The 22,393-nt window shown below is 42.6% G+C and overlaps 1 protein-coding gene across 1 annotated transcript; it reads left to right on the plus strand.

The window, feature by feature from the left end:
• The first annotated feature begins 174 nt into the window (after positions 1 to 174).
• On the plus strand, positions 175 to 22,157 carry LOC114140845 (sodium/potassium-transporting ATPase subunit alpha-1). The gene is made up of 22 exons (XM_028011106.1): positions 175 to 421; positions 13,010 to 13,123; positions 13,500 to 13,559; positions 14,741 to 14,842; positions 14,919 to 15,020; positions 15,088 to 15,201; positions 15,278 to 15,412; positions 16,037 to 16,154; positions 16,236 to 16,504; positions 16,587 to 16,895; positions 18,029 to 18,163; positions 18,272 to 18,643; positions 18,722 to 18,858; positions 19,013 to 19,163; positions 19,473 to 19,641; positions 19,719 to 19,873; positions 19,960 to 20,083; positions 20,485 to 20,630; positions 20,716 to 20,846; positions 20,936 to 21,037; positions 21,615 to 21,706; positions 21,789 to 22,157. Exons 1-22 carry the CDS (start codon positions 410 to 412, stop codon positions 21,815 to 21,817), a joined length of 3,078 nt encoding a protein of 1,025 aa, XP_027866907.1. The 5' UTR covers positions 175 to 409; the 3' UTR covers positions 21,818 to 22,157.
• Positions 22,158 to 22,393: the final 236 nt, after the last annotated feature.

The following is a 22,393-nucleotide window of genomic DNA, read 5'->3' on the forward strand; positions in this document are numbered from 1 at the left end:
TTTTCTTCTGAAATTCGCAGTAGCACATGGTATGATGTTATGCGTACCATGTGTATGTGGTGCCTGGTTTTAATGGGGGGGAAAAAATGAAAAAAATGGAGGAAGCCCCGCCTCTTTCCGTGGGGGTTACCATGGCAAATGGTGTCGACGTCATAAAGGAAGTTACACCCGCTATAAGAGGTTCTGCCGCGGCGGTTCGCGAGCTCGTATGTGTGCTCAGAAGGAGTGACACGTGCTGAAGATTAAAATAATAATAATAATAAAAATAATAATAATAAAAAAAATACCGAGCGCATCCAGGAGTTAATTTTGTTTTGATAGATTTTTTTTTTTATTGTATATATTTTTTTAAGGCGGAGTTTAATTTGACCAATTTTACTTGAAGAGGGGAAAATTAATCTTTGCAACCATGGGAAGAGGGGTAAGTATATATAAATATATATATATATATTTTCCTGTTCCGTTCGCGGTTTAAAAGTTTAGACGACATTCTAACAAGTGTCTGTACATCGATGTTGGTCGAAAAGGAGGTGGAGACCAACGTGCGGAGAGATAAGCCGCACTTTCGTGTCAAAATGCCCGCTGTTTCCGCGTTTTAAACCTCGCTGAGCAGAAAAGCCCCTCAAACTGAGCACATTTTGGGGCTGTCTGAGGCGATGCCTGCTGGAGATGTCTGAGAAGTTTTCGTGCTTTCCCGAAAAGGAGGAGAGATGGGTCCCTTCGGAAAACTGCTGCTCGGTGTCGGGTTGCATAACGGGATGTTCTCCGCCGCCTTTGGCTGTCAAAGTTTGCCCGCTTTAGTGGAAATAAAAGCGGCTAGAATGGAGAAAATAACGGGCGTCAAAGCGTGGAGGGCAGAACTTTTAGTGCTCCTTTCAGGCGCAAAATGTTATTTCAAGTGGCTGCCAAACTTGGAAGATGACGCCTGACATGTAGGAAGTCTCATAAGAAGTTTTTTTTTGTCTTCTTTTGCTTCTCTGAAACATTGAGGTGATTTAGTTTGTGTATTCCGGTTGCAGCTTTTTTTCTGGTGACTGTTCTGCTTTATGTCAGGCTTGTCTGGAGTCCTCTCCTTGTAAGGAGGCTGACTATGGCTGCTTTTCTATAGTATTGATTCTTTACAGCATATAGAGAAAAAAAAAACACAGTCATAAAAACGTTATTTAATTTTATTTTACTGAGATTTCCCACCAGCAGTTTAGTGTTTCTCCTAAATTTGAATTTGTTTTTAGGTGTAATTTCCATCCTTTAGATGGGTTCTGTGACCATCCTGCTACATCAAAACCGCCTCCTGTCCGTTTTCCATCAACTTGAATCGCCCATAGAATGAAACTGATCTTTGCCGCCACACCCTGCCATTCTGCGGATTTCAGATTTACCCCCCAGTGGGGATGAAGAGACAGAGAAGCGGGTGGTGGTGGTGGGAGACGGGATCCAGCCGGTCTGGCGGGAGATGTGAAGACGGAATTCCTCGTTCTGGGCTACATCTTCAGGCTTTCTCGTCCTGAGTTTTTTTGGCTTCTGCTGCTTGCTCCCAAATGAGATCAAAGCCATGCCCTACCCCCATTCAACGTCCACCCTCTTCCCCACAGCAACCCCTTCTTCTTCTTCTTCTTCTTCTTCTTCTTCTTCTTCTCTGCTTCCCCTCCTTTTCTTCTCTGGTAAATACAGCCAAATGTGAACGAGGTGGTGGTCTTGTTGCAGGGAAGGGTGAGAACTGGTCTGGCTATAATTAAGGAGATCTGGGCTATTGGGTGCACATGTATGACGAGACTCCCGATGTGCCCCAACCCCCACCTCCTTGTTTATTCGGACTTCTGCCTTGTTTTAAATGTGAGATTTCCCTCTTCGCTGCCTTTTTAGCAGTTTCCTCAACCTCTCCACAACACTGGGCGATAAAAACACTAAACCAAGTGAGCTAGGAGGGGGCTCTAGAAAGGGAGGTGTGAAGCAGATGGGTGGAGGGGGTTGAGACATAAGGCACCAGTTGCCGCATTGCCACTGTTGAGGAACTTGACTGCAGATGGGTATAAGGGGAAAAGGCGGATAGTTCAACCTGCCCAAGATGCTGATTAAACGTAATATTTTCTTTTTTTAAACCCAACCAGCCGGATGTCTCGGTTAATCAACTGCGTTTTTCAGTTAGAAAGATGTGAAGCGGATCGCTGATAAGATCTGAAACAAAATGAGGGCAGGGTGGCACAAGCTGCAGACCTAGTGCTCAGCAGTCGTAAGGGAAGGGAGGTTTGGAGGGGGTTTACTGAATAATTCATACATCACAACTTAATTCAAATGAGCTTAAATCGCATGGATTTTTCAGTCCGTTCTACTCTTTTTGTGAAGTTTGTTGTTTTTCCTACAGTATGTGCTAAATTTAGCCAACCTGGGAATTCAAAGTCGCACTTTTAGACTAGGTTAGATTTGGCTTCAGTGGAAAAGACTGCTATGGAGGATGGAAATGCGTTAGTACTAATCAGTCACCTGATTGAGCTACCAAAACAAAGTACTGATGCTAGTACTCCAAACCTGCATTCCCATCAGCCTTGCTTAGTCTGTTTTAATCCAACTTTAGCTCACTTGCCTAGAAAGTCTCACTCGTTTGGGGAATTGTGAATCTTTAATCGAAATCTAATGCAGACCAAAGAAGCGAACTCTGGTCCATCTACAAACCTTGGTCTTGGTTCGGTTTAGATTAAATCTGGTGCTGTTCGAATGCATTTGTGAATGGCAAGTGGACCAGAGACCGCTCCAAAAGCAGGAAGCGGACTATAGCGCAGGGCATTCTGAGTAAATACAACCAAAGCAAACACAAGAGTCCAGTACAAGCGGGAGAAATGACTCGTGGTCTTTTAATAAAGATAAAAGACAAATCCTACAACCCCAAAAATGTTATGCCACTCTATTTCTGTTTACATTTTAAGAAAAAGGAAGTAGCGCTCAGTGACTTCGTCTGAGGTTTACATGTGGTTCTTGGTGGAGCGCCCCCACAGGAAAGGGGTAGAAAAGCTTTTTCAAAGGGTTTGTGTGGTGTGTAAGAGAACCACAGCAGCTGGAAATAGAATAAATGTTGCAACTTTGGTTCATAATAAAACCAAGTGTAGTGGACTGTCAGGTGGGAAAACCTGATAAACTAAAGCAAAAAGCTTGGCATGATTTTAGTTTTATTTCCTTTTATAATCTAGAGTTATGCTCATTGAGATGCTCTTTGATGGCGCCTTGTACTTTGAGATGTTTGCTCTAGGAGCCTGTTATGAAAGTTGATTGAGCTGCTCCGGACTAGTTAAAGATAATGGAACTGGTATCTTGGCTATATGGGAACTCTGAACCAGATAGTGTTATTTTTACAGGCACTTCTTTGGTTGCTTGGAACAAGGCCATGGTGTTGAGGTTTACCTCTGAACTGGGTACGGTCTCTGAACCTGCTAACGTAGCTCGTAAAGCTAACTTTCCAGGTAAAACAAACTAACTTGTTTCTCGTGTAATTTTTCTGAGCCATTTGAAAGAACTTGTGCGGCTTGCCTGAACTAGTCAACAGAACTCTATGCTATCCTAATGGTTAGTAGAACTTCCCAACCGTCACCGCGTCAAACCAGTTGAGCTTCTGGGATCTCACCAAACTAATTACAGGAGCAGGTCTCTAGTTGAATGATATATATTGTGAAGAAAACCATAGAAAAAAATATTATTCTGGAATTTGTAGAGAATCCAAACTAGGCTGCAGTGACCCTGATCTCTGTAGTATTTTTCATGATTCAGTCTGGATTTAGAAAACTATGTAGAGATGTCCTTGGTTTCTTCATAAAGTTGTATTTTTGTACATTTGAAAGCTGATGAGAAATATCCTTGTGTGTAGTTTCTGAATTCCAGAGTTGACTAAGAACAAATAAATCCACAGTAATTTGCTAAATAAACAGAGAAAGAGAACTTTAGAACAACAACACGTTCCAGATTAAAGCCCTTCAGCTGCTTATTTTTCCGGGGTTTTTTTCCCCAGCGTAAACTGACAGACCGTCAGCCCCCTGGCCACCTCTAATCTCAGCCAAAGGGGTTTTGGACTAGACCTTCACATTTATTTGTTTTCAGTCCATTTCCCCCCTTGTTCTCTCTCTACCTGTTTTCCTTCCCCTTTCTAAAGGATTTAACATTCTTTCCGCTCGGCAGTCATCGTGTATTAACGGGATTTTGTCGCACACTGCCCCTTGTCTGTTTCAGAACACAGTGTACTTCTTTCCTTTTTCTCCCACCTTCATCTGTAGCTCCCGCTGCCTTACTGTTGCGTTTTCGTTCATCTGATTATTGCGTCGCTAGTCATCGCTTCCTTCTTTTCCTAAACTCTGCCCCTTTCCTCACACAATCTGAGTCGAACGTTTTTGCTTTTGTTAAGCTTTTTTTTTTTTCCACAAGCCTGTTGCTCAGCAGTGGAACATTTCCTTTCAGAATGTCTGAACTACATGCTTCCTCTTCTTCTACTCTTCTGCTGAATGAAAAGCTCAAAATGTTCCATGACGAATCCAAGAGGTGATAAAATCCAGCTCCTAAATGCTTGAGCCGTTATGGCAGAGTGACGTAGAGTACAAGATGCTAACCATAACTCCTACTCAGCTATAGTGTCTAACTCCAGTAATGCCAGTAGGACAACTAGAAGAGGTAGAAAAAAAGTGTTTGTTATAGATATTTCCAATTTAAATGCCTTTAACATGTTGTCTTTCTTTAATTTGTTTTTAAATATAAAATTTATTTGAAATTTACTTTTAAATTCAGAGTGCTTGCATTTAGATTTAGAGTGTAGGAATTACTATGTTAAATCCAGTCATCCGTCCAGGTGAATTCAGTCTGCCAATGTTTTCGGCTCCTCTTTGGGAAATTTGACCTTTCGATCCACTTGTGCACCCTCTCCACATATAAATTTACCAAGAAATCTTCCAGATTGGTTTGGAGATGGGGTATTTCGACAAGTGTATGCATCTTTCTCTAAATCAAAGCTGTTCAGATGTTTTTGACTGTATTCCTAGCTGTTGCTAGATCTGCTTCTTGACCTTTTCCAAGATGAACTTGACCAGGGAACCTCAACAGAAATCTCTTCCAGTGATTGCCAGTCTGTTCCTCCTTGCGTCAATCTGTTTGTTTTGTAGATAGCACTCTGACTTTCTGGAAACATTCTAGCAATCAAAACTTTCAAGCTTCTTGGCAGAGCTGATGATATTCCAAGATTACATTGGTTCCCCACTAATGGTGACTCTTGAATTTCCCTTTCAAGTCTAGCTACCATCGTTCAGCCATTCATTCTTCAGTACTTCCAATCAAAGCTTCCTAAATCTTGGTCCAGATTGAGTAGGCATCCAGTTGGTCTGCCTCTTTTTTTCTAACTGGAGTTGTCAAGGAAATCTCAACGGGACTCCCACCTCAGGAGGAGTCTCTGTAAGTTCATTCGTTCTTAAAAGCAAAGTGGCTGGTTTACATTAAGAACTTCATATTCCAACCAATCTAACTTTGTAACTCCTTTTTTGGTCATTTGTACGGCGTTTTCAGTTTGGATCAGCGAGACGGCCAGTAGTCAGTTATACCCAGGGGTGCACCAATTGCAGTTTTCCGGCCAATCACCGATGTATTAAAAAAAAATCTGACCGCCCTTTTGGTCAGACCTGTTGACAGAGGTCAGTCGGCTCTCTCTCATGGCAGAGCAAAAGGACGGAATGTCTTATGTTAGGACCTTTGTGGGGGTAGATGAGATTAGTTGATAAGATTGATTTCATGCCTAAGAATAGAACAATTGATAATCTTCCGAAATTAAGGAGCTGATTTGTTAGTGCATCCCTGGTTATTCTTCTGGATGTTTTCACATGACTGATTTTGCCTAGAAACCCACAACAAGAAACCCAGTTCAGGAGGACTATCCGTACTTTAAAGTTTATTTGGAAAGTGCTTACTCTCAGTACCTCATGTTTTTCAGCACAATCAAAGTTTTGAAGATTCTTTTTTGCAGTCCTAATGGTCTTCCCATTCTGGATTTTCTAGAAAACAGCTTGTTGTACTTCTTTGCTTTGCCTCATTGGGATTTCTATAGAAAACCTCAACAGGAATCCCCCTCAGAATGAATCCGTCACTACCTACACTTTTAGCAATACAAAGAGACAATGGTTCATTCTTCAAAGACCAAATTCATCCATTGATCTCTCCACACGTCCTGAAAATGTAGGAGGCGGTTTAAGACTTTGAGGTCAAGAACTTGATTACTCTGTATTTCTCTTTCTGTTTTTGGATATTTGGTTGTCAAATTCAAGGCTTTCAAATCTTGGAGGAAAACTTGGAAATAGTAGATTTAAAAATTGGAATGGAAAAGGACAAGTTGACATGGAAAACTCAACAAATATTGTGACAAAGTTTTTTTTTTAAAGACTTGTAGAACAGTCAAGTCATATAAAGGTAGAGTGAGTTTGGGTTCTTGGCGATTTGTAGGAGTTTAGTTTCCCAACCATTCATTCATTCATTCATTCATTCATTCATTCACTTTAGTTCCGCTCTGGGAAAATTGGAAGCTGCAGAGGACGTGAAAAGAGTTCTAAACAGTGTAAATGAACACACTCCTTTTTCACAGTTGGAACAGGAAAGATTTGTTGGAGGAAGTGGGAGAATAATGGAGGGATAGATGTGGGAGAGTGGACTTGGGAAGAAAGAAGAGGAGGAGGTGGAGAATTCTGTCCATTCATGTATCCACAGAGGAGAGGTAATTGTTGTTGGTAGCAACCGGGTGAAGTCCCAGAGTTGGTGTGTGTTGGAAGTGAGCGGGATACAGTTCAATGAGCAGCTTGTGTATCTGGCTGAACACCCTGGCACCAGAAAGGCCCGCTAACAGGAATCCTGCCTGGAAAACGTGAGGCGCTTTGAAAACACCAAGCAGATTCTTTCTTCTGACTCTCGGCATTCAGCTGGTTGATCTTCCAGACCTGAATCGTTCCTGTCTTTCTGTCCAAAGCCGTTTAGTTTTTTTGCAACACGACCCAGTTATTGGAGAAGTTGACATTATTATGAAGGATTTCTGACTGTAATCTCCACAAACTGCATCATGAGACCGGAGTGGCTGGAAATGGCAAATCTTGAGTAATAAATGGCTTGTTGGTGTTTGGATGAAGCGGGCCCACATGCCTGGGGTCTCAACGGTCACATGGACTGGGTTCTGAGCCCGGTGCCTGTGCTGTAACTGCAGGACGGTTGAAGCTAGACAAAGAGCCATTGTTGGGTGTACAGTAGGCTTCACCAGAAGATGCAACACTTTTTAAATGCTTTTTTTTTTCCATTTCATTTTGTCACCATCTCAACATCCTCATAACATCCTGACTTTTCCTCGACTCTCTCCTAAGGAGGCCATGTTGACTCTTATTTTAATGGAAGCGCTGCATGAAGAAAACATTTGTATTGGACTATAATAACAGACAAAAAAAATTGGATTGGGTACATTTGTCTGAATTTTATTCCCACCTGGTGATTGTACAAAAACAGGCAAGAAACTGTTGCTCCATAAGTTTTGGCAACACATACGTGTCAAAATTATTCTGGGCTTAAGCAGAAAATGTATGTATATTTTGGGAGGTTTTAGAGAATAAACTCTACTGATGACCAGTGATGGCATAGTTACTTTGAAAAAGTAACTTTAATCGGATTACGAAAAAGCAAGTTAGTTAGACTACTGATTACTTGATTTGGAAAGAAACTAAGTTACATTAAAAGTAACTTTTTTTAGTTACTTTCAGCAGCTGCTAACGACAACACTCCACCACCTGTGGAAAAATACATTGATCTTTGCCAAAACTTAATTGCAAGTTGTTTTAAAATGGTAACGTCAACAATGTATCTCCACTTATAAGAAGGGAAGATTGTTTGATGGTTACAACAGTACAAAAAAAAATTAAATAATTTGTGCTTATTTTTGTGTGTTCCACTATTGTCTGGAAAACTATAAACAGGATTTTAGGGCGTTTGTGGTCACTCCCCAAGATGTATAGGAAATAAAATAAAATTACAAAAGGAAACAGTAACGCAAAGTGATTTCGATAAGTTACTGTAGTCTGACTACTGTATTTGAAATAGCAACGCGTTAGATTACTCGTTACTGAAAAAAGTGGTCCGACGTCAGTAATGCGTTACTGACATCACTGCTGATGACCTTTTTTATATGTCTTTGTTCCAGTTATTTAAATGTAGTAATTTTTTCCCTCCAATTTTAAAACATTTTTTTAATCCATTTTAAATTCAAAATCCTTTTTTGATCAACATTAACCAAATGCAAACTTTGGTCCCAGTTTTCATTCCTAAAACCACCCAATCAGAAGAGAGCTTGTTCTGTTATAATTAGGTCAGGCTCCAACAGCTGAATTTTTAGCTCAATTTTCTCTTTTCTAATAAAATGAAGTTCAGAATAGAAATTAGATTCCTGTAAAAACATAAGACAAATTGTTCTGTTATAAATTGGTGTGTGGAGGAAAAAACTTCTCCAGTGTATAGTGCATTACTAAATTATTCAACTTTCATCTTTTCACATTACTACCATGACTGCTGCTGTGCTTTATTGTAACAGACCAACTTCAGGTTGTGCAGGTTTATGAAATTAGTGGAAAAGTGTTTCCTATGTAGTGTAGTCGGTGTAATTAAGCTGTGATTGGTCCATGTTTAAACGGTTTATGATGTGAAGATTATGGAAAATCTGCTGTTGGCTGTTTGCACCTTTTGGTCTAAATTTGTATTCATGCATTTCAACACCAACATGCACCTTTTGTCTTACTCACAGGGACTGTCCCTGTAACTAGGACTGCGTCACATGGTACATGTCTGCATTACACTCAGGATTTGAGGGGATTTCTGTGGTCTTGGTTCCTGGAAGGTGATTGGTTAACATAAATGAGTTTTATTCTGACTGTAGTTTGGTGGGTCTTTATCTAAGGAGTGATGACGCAATGTTTCTATGATGGAGGCCGCTGAGCAGAAAGCATGCCTGCTTCTGCTTCTGCTGGTTGAATGTGGAGCTCAGCCGCTTTTCACTGTTTACAACTGTTTTTAGTGACGGAGGCTCTGATTGGTTCAAAAGCCAGCTCTTGCCTCCTTATGGGAAAGCTGGAGGACAGTGACTTTTTCACTGCAGAAACACAAAATCTTACCAAGAATATTTGGTCCACTTTCTAGTGTAAATATCTTTGTTTGACCTTTTTTCAACTGTCCTAGCTTACAAATAACATTTCAGCAAGACATAGGAGCTGGCTTTAAGTTAATAATTCCTCAACAGGGGTTCTCTTAGTATATTATAAGCTAAGCATTTCTTGTTTATTTAAGTCTTTTTAAAATGTTTGCATTTTTTAAGACTCGGTGGTCAGGTATTAATCTTCAATCTTTGAATAACACATAATTATCAAGTGATATTTTCAAATTTCCTGCCATCTTTGAACATTTTGTAACTCAAAAACACGTCAATATTAAAGAATTGACTCAAAACAAGCTCTTATATCTTGATGAGATGTTATTTGTAAGTTAGTTGTATCTTATTTCAAGTGTACTAAGATATTTGCAGTAGAAACTGGAGTAAAATGACTTGGTAAGGTTTTGTGATTTTGCAGTGTAGACGCCTGCTTGAAAAACCAAACTGCTGCTTTATGTGTTTGAGGGATTTTACTGAAGTTTTCAGAGCTAATCAGTAACATGACTGGACTGATTGCATTTCATAAATAACTGAGAAATAATACAAGTTTTAACAAGATTATATATCCATCTGTCCATCCATCCATTCCTTATCAAATATCCATCCATCTTATTGGTGTGTCCACCATCACTGTGCTTGTCCACGGTTTGCCCATCAGCCATCCATCTGGACATAAATATGAATTATTAAACTTTTTAAGGGACAGAAGGTCCTAAAGTGGACGGCAGGGTGTGAACCCGAGAGCACTGCAACAGATGTAGAATCATCTGAATGTGAAGAGTCAGGTTTGATCCAGTCAACATGTGGATGATTGGCCCCAACTAATGGGCCCCAGGGGCACACAGCGGTCCCAAGCCGAAGATCAGGCCCAATGTTTTCCCAGCTTGGCCTGCCGGGGTGTTTGTGTGTGTATGTGTGAGTGAGCTTGGATCACACACGGCGCTCTGGGAAACTCTGTCATCTGAAGCCCTAGAAAAACAATATTAGTTAGCATTTTCCATGACTGGGCCGAGGACAGGATGTCCATATTTGGTCATTTTGTCGCCCAAATAAGTATTAGAGAAGAACATGGTTGCAGGAGCTCAGCTGCCTCATTAGCAGTCCACTGGCGTTCCGGTAGCCCTGTCCCCACGCTACCAGCCTCACACCTCAGCTCCCCGTTAGCCACTGATTTATTGATGAGCCTTAACTCCTGATCAATGTTAGCATCTGCTGCTTCTGGCTCCCATCAGCCTCTGGCTACACTGGCTCTGCTCGGACCCAGACCCCGACACCGATAGAGACGGGTTCACAGAGAAAGTTCTAGAGCGTTTTCACTCCGTCTTTATAACGTCAAACTCTGAGGTTAGCAGTCCGCCTCTTGTTGTCAGGTATTCATCGTAGACGTTTGATGCGATTGCAGAAGTCAAAGGTAAAAGGTGATGATTAGACAAGAACTCGGAGGTCAGGATTTTGTAACGAATTGTGTTTTTGGATCAGAATTCTTGGTGTTGGCAATACATGAGACAGTATTGTAATATGTAGGGTCCCAACGCAGTCATAAAAAGTATATTTGCTTTCATCATTTTCCAAGTCAACAGAAGTATGAAAAAAAGTATAAAATGGTGATATTTTTTTCTAATTTTTTATATTTTCTTAGTTGATTTAACATTTCCTCCTCAGTATCTGATGTTTCACTCTCAAGCTCAAACTAACATGAAAATGACTTCACTTCCCTTTGGTCTGTAAACTAAACGTAGATTAATCGGATGTTTGCTTCCTGAATTTAGTCTGAAATCCCAAACAAAGCCCTAAATCTGCTGGATTTAGTCATTTTTACAAACTAAACTGAATCTGTAATAGAATATTCTGTTCCATAACAGAGCTGATTTAAGTTGGTCCGGGTGGAAACACTGGTCCTGTACGAGACCTGTAGAAGGTGAACCCTGTTACAGCATGGTGGAACCAACGGATGAAAACACAGGACTGCTTTTCAGACGATACAAGACGAACTGTAAAAATGCTGAAAAGTCTGGAAATCTGTCTGGATTTTGCTTTGAAAATGATCTTTTTCAGCATTATGCAGTTAATATAATCCATAATAGATGGTGACCTTAGTGATGGAATTTAGGAAGCTCAGTGAGACGGGTGGGCTATTTGTATTGTAGAAGGACAGTAGAGATAAAAATGCAGATTATTTATGACCCAAGCTGTTCTTATAATATTGCAGTCTCATATTTTTGTAAATCCACATCAACGATCACAGTTGAGTCCAGTTCAGATCTATAGCGAATCTTGTGGTTTCTACTTCAGTGGACTTGCCCTCCAGGATTTCACAATTGTTTTTGCGACTTTTTTTATTTTATTTTTTATTTTTTGCAATCGAAATCCCAGATTCTGATTGTAGTGTAATTGGACACAAACATTTTTATTCTTCAAAGAAGTTAAAAAACCTGATTTTAGTTCCTCGCTGTAACAGTCGTAGATGTAGCCGGAGATCAACTCTGGCTGAGTCAGTTGGGTAGTAGAAATAGGAAACACTGCCCCCTGCAGGTGGGAGTTAGCATAGCTTAAACAAAATAGTTTTGAGCATTTTTATGAGAATTTTGCAGTAAATTCTATTATGCATTAGTATGGGGGGGAAAAAAAGGCAGGAATCTGTTGATTTTTGGGTGATTTGTTTTATTGTTTTTTTTTAATAAAAAACTGTAGGACCTGACCAGCGCAAATGCTAACCATGCATCCATTTCCACCAGCTGCTTAGATGATTGTATAATAAAGATGTCAGGAGTGAGGGAAGTGTTGGGTTCAACCAAGGGGTACAACGTGACGCTGAGCCATAAGCCACTTAAACCAGATCATGACCACAAACTGCCTCAATGATGCCGTTTGTCCACTTCTAATGGAAGCCACTATTATTCACCATTCATTTGAAATGATTGCCTTTATTTCTAGAGATGCCCCCTCCCATTTGGATGCTGATATCCCAATCATTTCCCCACCTTGTTGCTAAAACCGGGAGAAAACTCGGCTCCATCAGCTTTCCAGTTTTAGATGTGACAACACGAGGCGTGTAGACCTCTAAAGATTGTTGTGGTACTTAAAGCAGGTGAGGTATCGGCCGACCGTCTGCTGCTGCCTTAAAAGCAACTCTAAGCTCATAGTGGTCTTATTGCAGCCGTGTAAGAGATAGGCTGGAGGTGTTAAGACAAACAGAGCGAGCTAATCGTCTCATGCTAGAGAAATAAAGGTTCACTTAAATAGGCCAGGGGTCAGTTTCAAGCCGTCAAAGCAAAGTTCACTAAAAATGTTTCTTTTTCTTCCTCACAGCTGCTTGGAAGGAGGATCTGTGTTGGAGGCTTTGTTGCTTTGTCAGCTGCAGGGACGGCGGGTGATAAGGAAGGACGTCTACAGGGAGACAGCAGGGAAGTCAGGGACAGAGAAGAGGCTGAGTGTTGCTTTGTGCTGCAGCTGATTGTGTGACAGTGGACATCAAGCGCTCAGATAGTCGCAAACCAGCCGGAAGTTCTCAGTGTTGAAGGAATACGGTTTAGTTTAAAGCTCCACAGATTACAGAATGATGACGTGACGGGGGAAATTTCACAACAGCTGAGGATCATTCAGACCAATATCTATAATCACATTTTTTCATATATTTAGTAAAACCCTGTGAGTTTCCAAAGCCCCACCAGAGTCCCAGCTGAAACCTGAAGCGGAAGTCCATCTCTGCTGCTGCAGGTCACTCAGTAGTGGCTGCCCTTGTTTGTACTCAATGCCGTGATGCGCATCCTGGACAGAACCAGGTATGACCCCCACCTGATTGATCTTTCTTTGCCGTGTCTCCAGGAAGGACGAGAGCAGTATGAGCTGGCCGCCACCTCGGAGCAGGCCGGCAAGAAGAAAGGAAAAGGGAAGAAGAAGGAGAAGGATATGGATGAGCTGAAGAAGGAAGTGGACATGGTGAGTGTCCTGCCTCAGCAGGACACCTTCCTCTGATTGCTCAGGCTCTTTTTCAGTTTGCACGTCACTTCCTTTATGTTGTTAGCTTTTCTGTTCCTGTTAACTTTCTCTCTTGAGATCAGAGAAAATAACACTGTAAAAGCCTGTTTAACATTTAATGTATTTTTTTCTACTTCAATTATATTTAATCACATCTTAGTGGACTGCATGTGGAAGGTGTTCCCTCTCCTTCTGTCCTTTTAAACCAGTAAATGTTGTCACAGCTTCTGTCTGAAAGGTGCTTAGAGAATGGAAAGGTCAGCCCCCAACGGGCTGCAAATGTCACCGGCGACGGCCATATTGGACCCAGACGTGAACACTTTGTCTCTCGTTGCAGGACGATCACAAGCTGAACCTGGATGAGCTCCAGCGCAAGTATGGGACAGACCTCAGCAATGTGAGTGAGACAAATGTCCCACACATGGACACCCATCACTGAGATTAGCGAAAGACTTAATATCCGTTTGCTGCCCTTTTTAAAAAAAATTTTTTTTAAGTTTGATAACTAACATTTGGTTGAACGTCTTCTGCATGTTTATAGCTTTGAAATAATAAAGTGTTTCTTTTTAATATTTGAGGTTTGCAACAAAAGTTAGAAGAAACCAAAACTTTTCTTCCTGAAAAACTACATTAAGAGTGCTTGGTGAAAGGTTAAAACCAAAGAATGTCCAAAGTTTGGAGGAAAACTTAAGAGATTAATTAAGTTAAGATGCACTGAGTTCTAAAAAAGTCACAAATTGTTCAATCTTAAGGATGAAAAAGACAAAGTGCAGCCTGTTCTTTTAACTCAACAGTTTCATGAATTTGCAATTTAGCATTAGCTTCTGCTAAATGCTGTGTTGGCGTAGCGCTTTAGCTGTAGCAGGACAAATGTTTAGTGTTAGTGGACCTACTGATTATTGTTAGCAATTTAATGTTAGCACTGCTAACTTTTCAATTAGCCTTTACTACCCAGAAACATTTAATGATTTTTTGTGCCAAGTCAACTCGGTTGTGAATCAGACCCACTGGCCTTGTTCCATGAACTACTTTGATGAATAGTAGTGGTAAATAGAATAGTATAGTCTTGGTAAATATTGGGATCTGATCAAAATTAGCATTTCTATGTAGAAGCTAATCAAATATGTAAGCTGTTCAGTGTTTGATTGACAAAGGGAATGGACCTTTCCTTGTAGAACACGGACCTTTTCCCAGTTCATCATGTTCATGTAGAAGTTTTTCCACGTCTTGCTGCTGAAAGCCCCCTGACTTAGCTGTGCTGCTGGTCTTGGAGGGCAGATAAAGGAGAATAGTTGATTTGTGGCTCTAGTTGGGGTCTCTGTAGGCTCAGCATGCCCTTTTGCCCTGATGTTGTCCCATCCTAGCCTCCTCTTCCTTCAAGATTCTTCCCCTTTCTGCAGATGAACCCTGAAGCCCTGTTTCTCCTGTTCACGCTGTGTTGCTAGGCGACAGCAGCACCTGCCGTCCCCTCTGGACCTAACAATGTTTCATTGTGTTGTAAAGAGTGATGATGAAACTTACTAAGAACGTGAGTCGAGGGTTTTCCGCCATGTGTGACGTGACTCTGCTGCCTTCCAGGGTCTGACTGGAGCCAAAGCTGCTGAGATTCTGGCCCGGGACGGACCCAACGCCCTCACCCCCCCTCCCACCACCCCAGAGTGGGTCAAGTTCTGCAAACAGGTGAAACTAGATCCCCCTGGTCGGAGACTTTAGAGTTGAATCCATTTATTGGCTCTAATCCTGTGACTTCCTGTAGATGTTTGGCGGTTTCTCCATGCTGCTGTGGACTGGAGCCGTCCTCTGCTTCCTGGCCTACGGGATCCAGGCCGCCATGGAGGAGGAGCCCGCGAACGACAACGTAGGAAAACCTCCTTCAAATCCTGGGAGGATCCCTCTTAAGAGCTAACAGCTGTGTCTGTCTGCAGCTGTACCTGGGGGTTGTGCTGTCTGCTGTCGTCATCATCACTGGTTGCTTCTCCTACTACCAAGAGGCCAAGAGCTCAAAGATCATGGATTCCTTCAAGAACCTGGTCCCCCAGGTGTGTCTCTGTTAGCATAGCATTCGTCCATGTGCTCATGTTGGGAATGTGCTAGCTAAAACGTGTGGTCTTGCAGCAAGCTCTGGTGGTCCGCGACGGAGAGAAGAAAAGCATCAACGCCGAGGAAGTGGTGGTCGGGGATCTGGTGGAGGTGAAGGGTGGCGACCGGATCCCAGCTGACCTCAGGATAATCTCTGCTCACGGCTGCAAGGTTGATGCTCCCTCTCTCTCTCTCAAAACCCTTAAGAGGTTTTACTGAACCTTCATAACTCCAAAGCAGAGAAACATCGGTTTGAAATAATTGTGACTTTTGAAGTTGAGCTTGAAATATCAAGTCTGGCTTTGATTTTTGCTCTTTGAAGCAGCTGGAGACTTGGTGTGTAAAGCAGCATCCAGAGGATTTCATCTTTTAGTGTGTCCATCCAGCAAACACTTCTGGGCCAAACTCCACACTCTTCCATGAGCTCTGAGTCCTGGTCAACGCTTTTAAATGGAAAATTACAAAAGTGTCCAAATTTAAAGCAGATAATTCTGTAGGTAGAACCTGGAACAATGGCTTGATGTGAAGAGAAGAATGGATGCAGGATGAAGGATGCTTGTATTCAGAAAGGAGAGATGGAAGGATGACACAAAAGATAAAAAAGATCATACATATCCAGACTTTTCAAATGCTTAAATAAAATTCCATATTTTTCAGACTAAATTGTAACTCTGAAGGTCGCTGATTAGGGTCCTTCCTGATTTGGTCAAACAGGAAGTTGATTCTGTCTCTGAAAGTGAACCCTTTGTCTTTGTTTCTTGTTGTTCAGTCTAAATGTGTGTTCTGGTTGCTCAGGTGGACAATTCGTCCCTGACTGGCGAATCAGAGCCGCAAACGCGTACTCCAGACTTCTCCAATGAGAACCCGCTGGAGACCCGAAACATTGCCTTCTTTTCCACCAACTGTGTTGAAGGTACGAGGCCAGAAGTGTTCCAAGCACTTCACCAACTTTTGTCAGTCAGCTTAAGTCAGAGATGTAACTCCCTGGTTGCAGGAACGGCTCGCGGCATTGTGATCAGCACCGGAGACCGGACCGTCATGGGCCGGATCGCCACGCTGGCTTCTGGACTGGAGGTGGGACGCACACCCATCTCCATTGAGATCGAGCACTTCATCCACATCATCACCGGCGTGGCCGTCTTCCTGGGTGTGTCTTTCTTCATCCTCTCCCTCATTCTTGGCTATTCCTGGCTGGAGGCCGTCATCTTCCTCATTGGTATCATTGTGGCCAACGTTCCAGAAGGTCTCCTAGCTACCGTCACTGTGAGTCTACAAGTCTCTTCATCCTCTTATCTGCTAATCGTCAAGAATATTCTCTCAGTGAAGAGTTGCTTTTTGTTTCCAGGTGTGTCTGACTCTGACTGCCAAGCGTATGGCCAAGAAGAACTGCCTGGTGAAGAACCTGGAGGCTGTGGAGACTCTGGGCTCCACCTCCACCATCTGCTCCGACAAGACCGGCACCCTGACCCAGAACAGGATGACCGTGGCCCACATGTGGTTCGACAACCAGATCCATGAAGCCGACACCACCGAGAACCAGAGTGGCACCTCGTTTGACCGGAGCTCGGCCACCTGGGCGTCTCTGGCCAGGATCGCCGGACTCTGCAACCGAGCCGTCTTCCTGGCCGAGCAGAGCAACTTTCCCATCCTCAAGGTACAGTCCTCTTCTACTTGATAAGACTTCTATTCTCTGTAAATAGTGACCTTGTATACTGATGAATGTTTTTGAAATTCAAATGGATTAAAATAACATGGAGTCGGTCTGCTTCTAAACATTGAAGTAGAAGAAAAATAGATATTTTTTTTTTACACACAGATGTGAAAAGTGTGGGTTTCTGTTCCGTCTCGATTCAGATTTCGTCCTGTAGATTTAGAGGTGAAGCCCAAAAGTCCTGCAGGGAAGGGAACTTCTGCAGAGCATTGACACAACCGCAGGGGTTAACACTTACTTATGGAACATAAATTATGTAACATAATGTAAATTATTATTGAAATCTGCACGATAGCATTAGCTTCTGCCAAATGCTGTGTTGGTGTAGTGCTTTAGCATTAGCTTCCACTCAATACCACATTGGAAAAGCGCTTAGAGTTAGTGAAGCTAACTTTTTGACGTTCCCTAACAGCAGATAACGGGAAAAATTTAGTCTTGGAAATGTCTAATTTTTAAACAGAAAATCAGCACATCGTGGTAACCACAAATAAAACACAACTTCCCAATAAAATACCCTTATGTATTACAAGTTATGTCTTGCATTTTAATCAAACATTGAACAGAGAATTTATTTTCTCTTTTAAATTTAACTAGAGGTTTAAACTTTGTGGTTAAAAACAAGTTTACTACTTTCTTTCCTGTGTGTCTGAACTCCTCCCCTAATCGCACAAACACAAATATCCACCTCTCTTGGCTCTGAGACTCTCTTGAGTCTGCTTTTTTTTTTGGAACTTGTTTTTATACCCTGTAACGTGTGGTGTGTGTGTGTCTGTGTGTGTGAGATAATCACAAGCAAATGTCTGTCTGCCATTATAATTACCCCTGTGTCTGTCACGGCTCATTGTTTTTCTTTAAGTCTCTGTTACGTAATGTATGGAGGGTAAAAACTGTATTTTTTTTTATCAAGGACTGTAATTATCACTGCAAAAAACCTAAAAAAAAAAAAATACAATAAATGTTTTTCCTGAAACCTGTTATACACTGTAGATTAGTTTAATTAAATAGGAAGGAAGTAGGAAGATTGAGCCTTCATGTCACTGATGTTTCTGATGATTTTTTTTTTTTTTGTTAAAAAGCGAGATGTGGCGGGCGACGCCTCGGAGTCCGCTCTGCTGAAGTGCATCGAGCTCTGCTGTGGATCGGTGGCGGAAATGAGGGAGAAAACCCCCAAAATAGCCGAGATCCCGTTCAACTCCACCAACAAGTACCAGGTGTGACATCAGAAAACTCGACAAAAACAATCTTCCAAGAACCTTCAGAGCTTAAAAACGAAACATGGAAAAACGTGACGTTCTCAATCTGTCTTCTATCACGATCAGCTCTCCATTCACAAGAACTCTGGAGCCGAAGCAGAGTCCAAGCACCTGTTGGTGATGAAGGGCGCCCCAGAGAGGATTCTGGACCGCTGCGCCACCATCATGATCCAGGGCAAGGAGCAGCCTCTGGACGACGAGATGAAGGATGCTTTCCAGAACGCCTACCTGGAGCTGGGAGGTCTAGGAGAAAGGGTTCTCGGGTTCTGTCATTTCGACCTGCCCGATGAGCAGTTCCCGGACAACTTTGCTTTTGACACGGACGAGGTGAACTTCCCCATCGAGAACCTGTGCTTCGTCGGCCTCATGTCCATGATCGACCCGCCCCGGGCCGCCGTGCCGGACGCTGTGGGCAAATGCAGGAGTGCAGGAATCAAGGTCTGCAACATTTTAAAACCTAGTGGAGTCATTTCACGTTCAGAATATAAATAATGATTCAAAACTGCCTTCCTACAGGTAATCATGGTAACCGGTGATCATCCAATCACAGCCAAGGCCATCGCTAAAGGTGTCGGCATCATCTCTGAAGGCAACGAGACTGTTGAGGACATCGCTGCACGTTTGAATATTCCAATCAATGAAGTTAATCCAAGGTACTTTTATTGGGGAAAATGTAATTAGCATGTAGAGTCAAAATCTGTGGAAAACCTCAGGGCTGTCTTCTTGGTCCCAGTTTGTTTTAAATTTGGCTCCAACTTTCCTGAAATGGGATCATAAACGACCTGATGCGATAATGTCCCCATCCAGGGATGCCAAGGCTTGCGTTGTGCATGGAGGCGACCTGAAGGATCTGGCCCCCGAGCAGCTGGACGACATCCTGAAGTACCACACGGAGATCGTTTTTGCCAGGACCTCCCCGCAGCAGAAGCTCATCATTGTTGAGGGCTGCCAGAGACAGGTAGACTTGGACATGCTGGAGTCTGGCTGGTTATGTGGTGTTTTGTGTTTTTTTCCCCAAAACAGTTGGGAAATGTATGCAGTATTTATTATTGGCCAAGATAGTTATATTTAATTAGAAAAAAAATATTGTCTGGAGCACATAACCTCTGCTCGAGTTGCTTATTTTCCTGTTTTAAGAGATGAATTAGTTTCTGTTGATCTGATGAGCTTCCAGTTCAGTTAACATGGTTTTTTTTTCTAACTCTCAGGTTATTTAGCAGCCGCAGCTGAATTATTCTGAAACTGCAGGACTCTGCTTCCCCTGCAGGGAGCCATCGTCGCGGTGACGGGCGACGGCGTCAACGACTCTCCAGCTCTGAAGAAAGCCGACATCGGCGTCGCCATGGGAATCGCCGGGTCCGACGTCTCCAAGCAGGCGGCCGACATGATCCTGCTGGACGACAACTTTGCCTCCATCGTCACCGGAGTGGAAGAAGGTTAAAACATGTCCTTTAGTTGAATCTTTCACCAGGCTAGCAGAGGGCTTTAGTCTGTGTTTTCTCTTCTTCATCAGGCCGTCTGATCTTTGACAACCTGAAGAAATCCATCGCCTACACTCTGACCAGTAACATCCCCGAGATCACCCCCTTCCTCTTCTTCATCATCGCCAACATCCCTCTGCCTCTGGGCACCGTCACCATCCTCTGCATCGACCTGGGAACAGACATGGTAACGTCCTTCTCTCCGCCCTGCTGAGGGCTCTCTGATGCCCCCGTGCTCCAGCCTGTGGCCCTGACTGCTGTAACTTCCTCCAGGTTCCCGCCATCTCTCTGGCGTATGAAGCAGCTGAGAGCGACATCATGAAGAGACAGCCCCGGAACCCCAAAACAGACAAACTGGTGAACGAGAGGCTCATCAGCATCGCCTACGGTCAAATCGGTAAATGGACGCTTCTGACACTGAGCTCGTCTTCTGCAGTTATCTGGAGAGTTTACCTGTCTGGGCTGAGATGACAAGAAGAGGAACACAGCAGAAATAGACCAGCACTGATACAGAACTCTGCTTCTAATGTTCATTTAAATAAAGCCAAGAGGAATCTCTAGATTGACATTTTCAGCTATAGTAAAACATATTATTGTTATTGGTTATTTCAACTTCATCATTTAAAATGTATATTATTGGATTAGACATTTAATGGCACATTCATTTATTTCGTGACATTTTCCTTAAGTTTCACATCTCTATGATTCTGGAAGCCATTTCACAAGCTTGTGGACTGAATGGTTGATGCCGAGTGGACAGAGTGTCTGAGCAGCTTGTGATGACCTCTGACCCCGCAGGAATGATCCAGGCGCTGGCCGGGTTCTTTACCTACTTTGTGATCCTGGCTGAGAACGGCTTCCTGCCCTCCACCCTGGTGGGCATCCGGGTCAACTGGGACAACAAGTTCATTAACGATCTGGAGGACAGCTATGGACAGCAGTGGGTCAGTGGCTTCTCTCTGATGGGACGAGCTGCGGGACAGTCCAGCTGCATGTCTTTCTTAAATCTGGACTCTGCTTTGGTTCCAGACCTACGAGCAGAGGAAGATTGTGGAGTTCACCTGCCACACGGCGTTCTTCGTCAGCATCGTCATAGTCCAGTGGGCCGACCTGATCATCTGCAAGACCAGAAGGAACTCTGTGTTCCAGCAGGGCATGAAGTGAGGAAGAGCAGTGAACTCTGGGTAATTCCAGAGCCGAGCCAGGACCACGTGTCAGGATGTCCTGACTTGCTGTTTCTGCATTTCAGGAACAAGATCCTGATCTTCGGCCTGTTTGAGGAGACCGCCCTCGCTGCCTTCCTCTCCTACTGCCCAGGCATGGACGTCGCCCTCAGAATGTACCCTCTCAAGTGAGTACTTGTGTTTTCAGCCATTTAGAGTTCATCCAGGATTCCTACAGCGAGAAAGTCTGGAATCTGACTGCAATATATTTCAGGTCTGGAACATTCCAGTCTAATATTTATCCTACTATTCCTTCTTTCGTTCTTTTTTTCTCCTTCCTTCTTTTTGGTCTTTCTTCCCCTTTTTTTCTCCCCTCAACTCCTTTTTTGTTTCCTTTTTTCATTTTATTTTCCGTTTTCTTCTCCCTTCCTCATTTCCCTCCCCATTTTCCTTTCACCTTACTTCCTTCCTCCCCCCTTTTTTCTAGCCGTTTTAAAATTTCATCCTTATTCCATCTTTCCTTTCTCCTTTTTTGCTTTTTCTCCTTTTTCTCACTCCTTCCTCTTCTTTTTCCTTCCACCCTTCCCCATGTTTTTCAAGGTTCCCACTGTAGAAATCCATGGAATAAATGAATTTCCAAATGTTGCTCTGAACAGAATGAGTGACTGGTCCAACAGGTTGAGTCTGGATCGTTGTGTAGCAACGCTGTCACCCAAAGCTGCAGCTTCCCATTCATATATTCTGTGTGTTTGTGTGTTTTTCCAGACCCAACTGGTGGTTCTGCGCCTTCCCGTACTCCCTGCTCATCTTCATCTACGATGAAATCCGTAAACTGATCCTCAGACGCAGCCCAGGAGGCGAGTCTCTAACCTTTCTTCAGTTTTTCTTGATTCCTTCTTTGGTTTCTAACCTGAACTTCCTGTTTCCTGTCTTCTCCAGGCTGGGTGGAACGAGAGACCTACTATTAGAGGCACCACCAGTCCAGTCCGCTCGCATCTTGTCCTCCACTCCTCCTGTCTTTGCATGAATATTGTCTTGCTGCTCGGAATAAAAATTTTAACCTCTGTGACAAATAAATTGGAACATGTTTTTATATTAGGGAATGCTTGATACTACTATTAGATCAATACGGAGATGAAAAATGCTGATGATGATGATAATAATGTTGATGATAAATGATAATGCTAATAATGACATGAACATTGACATGACTATGCGTGCCTTGTTTCTGAAACAGGACCAATTTTATACATGTTTTTAACAGTTATGAACGTTCAATAAAAATGCACTCGAGTCAGGTCCCAAAAATGCCTCCTGTTCTTTTTTAATATATTTATTTATGAATGCGTTGCTTTATAGCTAAAGCAATAAGAAATGCTACAAGGATTAGCCTGCTACGTTTCCTAAGAAACAGGTACTTCTTAAACTATAAAAGAGATTAATGTTGGAGGACTTTGAAAATAATTTAATAAGTACATTACAGAAGTATTCTCAGTTTAGTTTTTTTTTTTTTTTCAATAAAATTCAAGAAGAAGAACCTACCG

This window comes from Xiphophorus couchianus, chromosome 24 (assembly GCF_001444195.1).
Source record: "Xiphophorus couchianus chromosome 24, X_couchianus-1.0, whole genome shotgun sequence".
Lineage (NCBI taxonomy): Eukaryota > Metazoa > Chordata > Actinopteri > Cyprinodontiformes > Poeciliidae > Xiphophorus > Xiphophorus couchianus.

Excerpts from the sequence above, each read along its gene's own strand:
- LOC114140845 (XM_028011106.1), top strand. Across the intron at positions 13,560-14,740 it reads ATGGGACAGACCTCAGCAAT|GGTCTGACTGGAGCCAAAGC; the intron begins GTGAGTGAGACA and ends GCTGCCTTCCAG. Across the intron at positions 15,202-15,277 it reads TCAAGAACCTGGTCCCCCAG|CAAGCTCTGGTGGTCCGCGA; the intron begins GTGTGTCTCTGT and ends GTGGTCTTGCAG.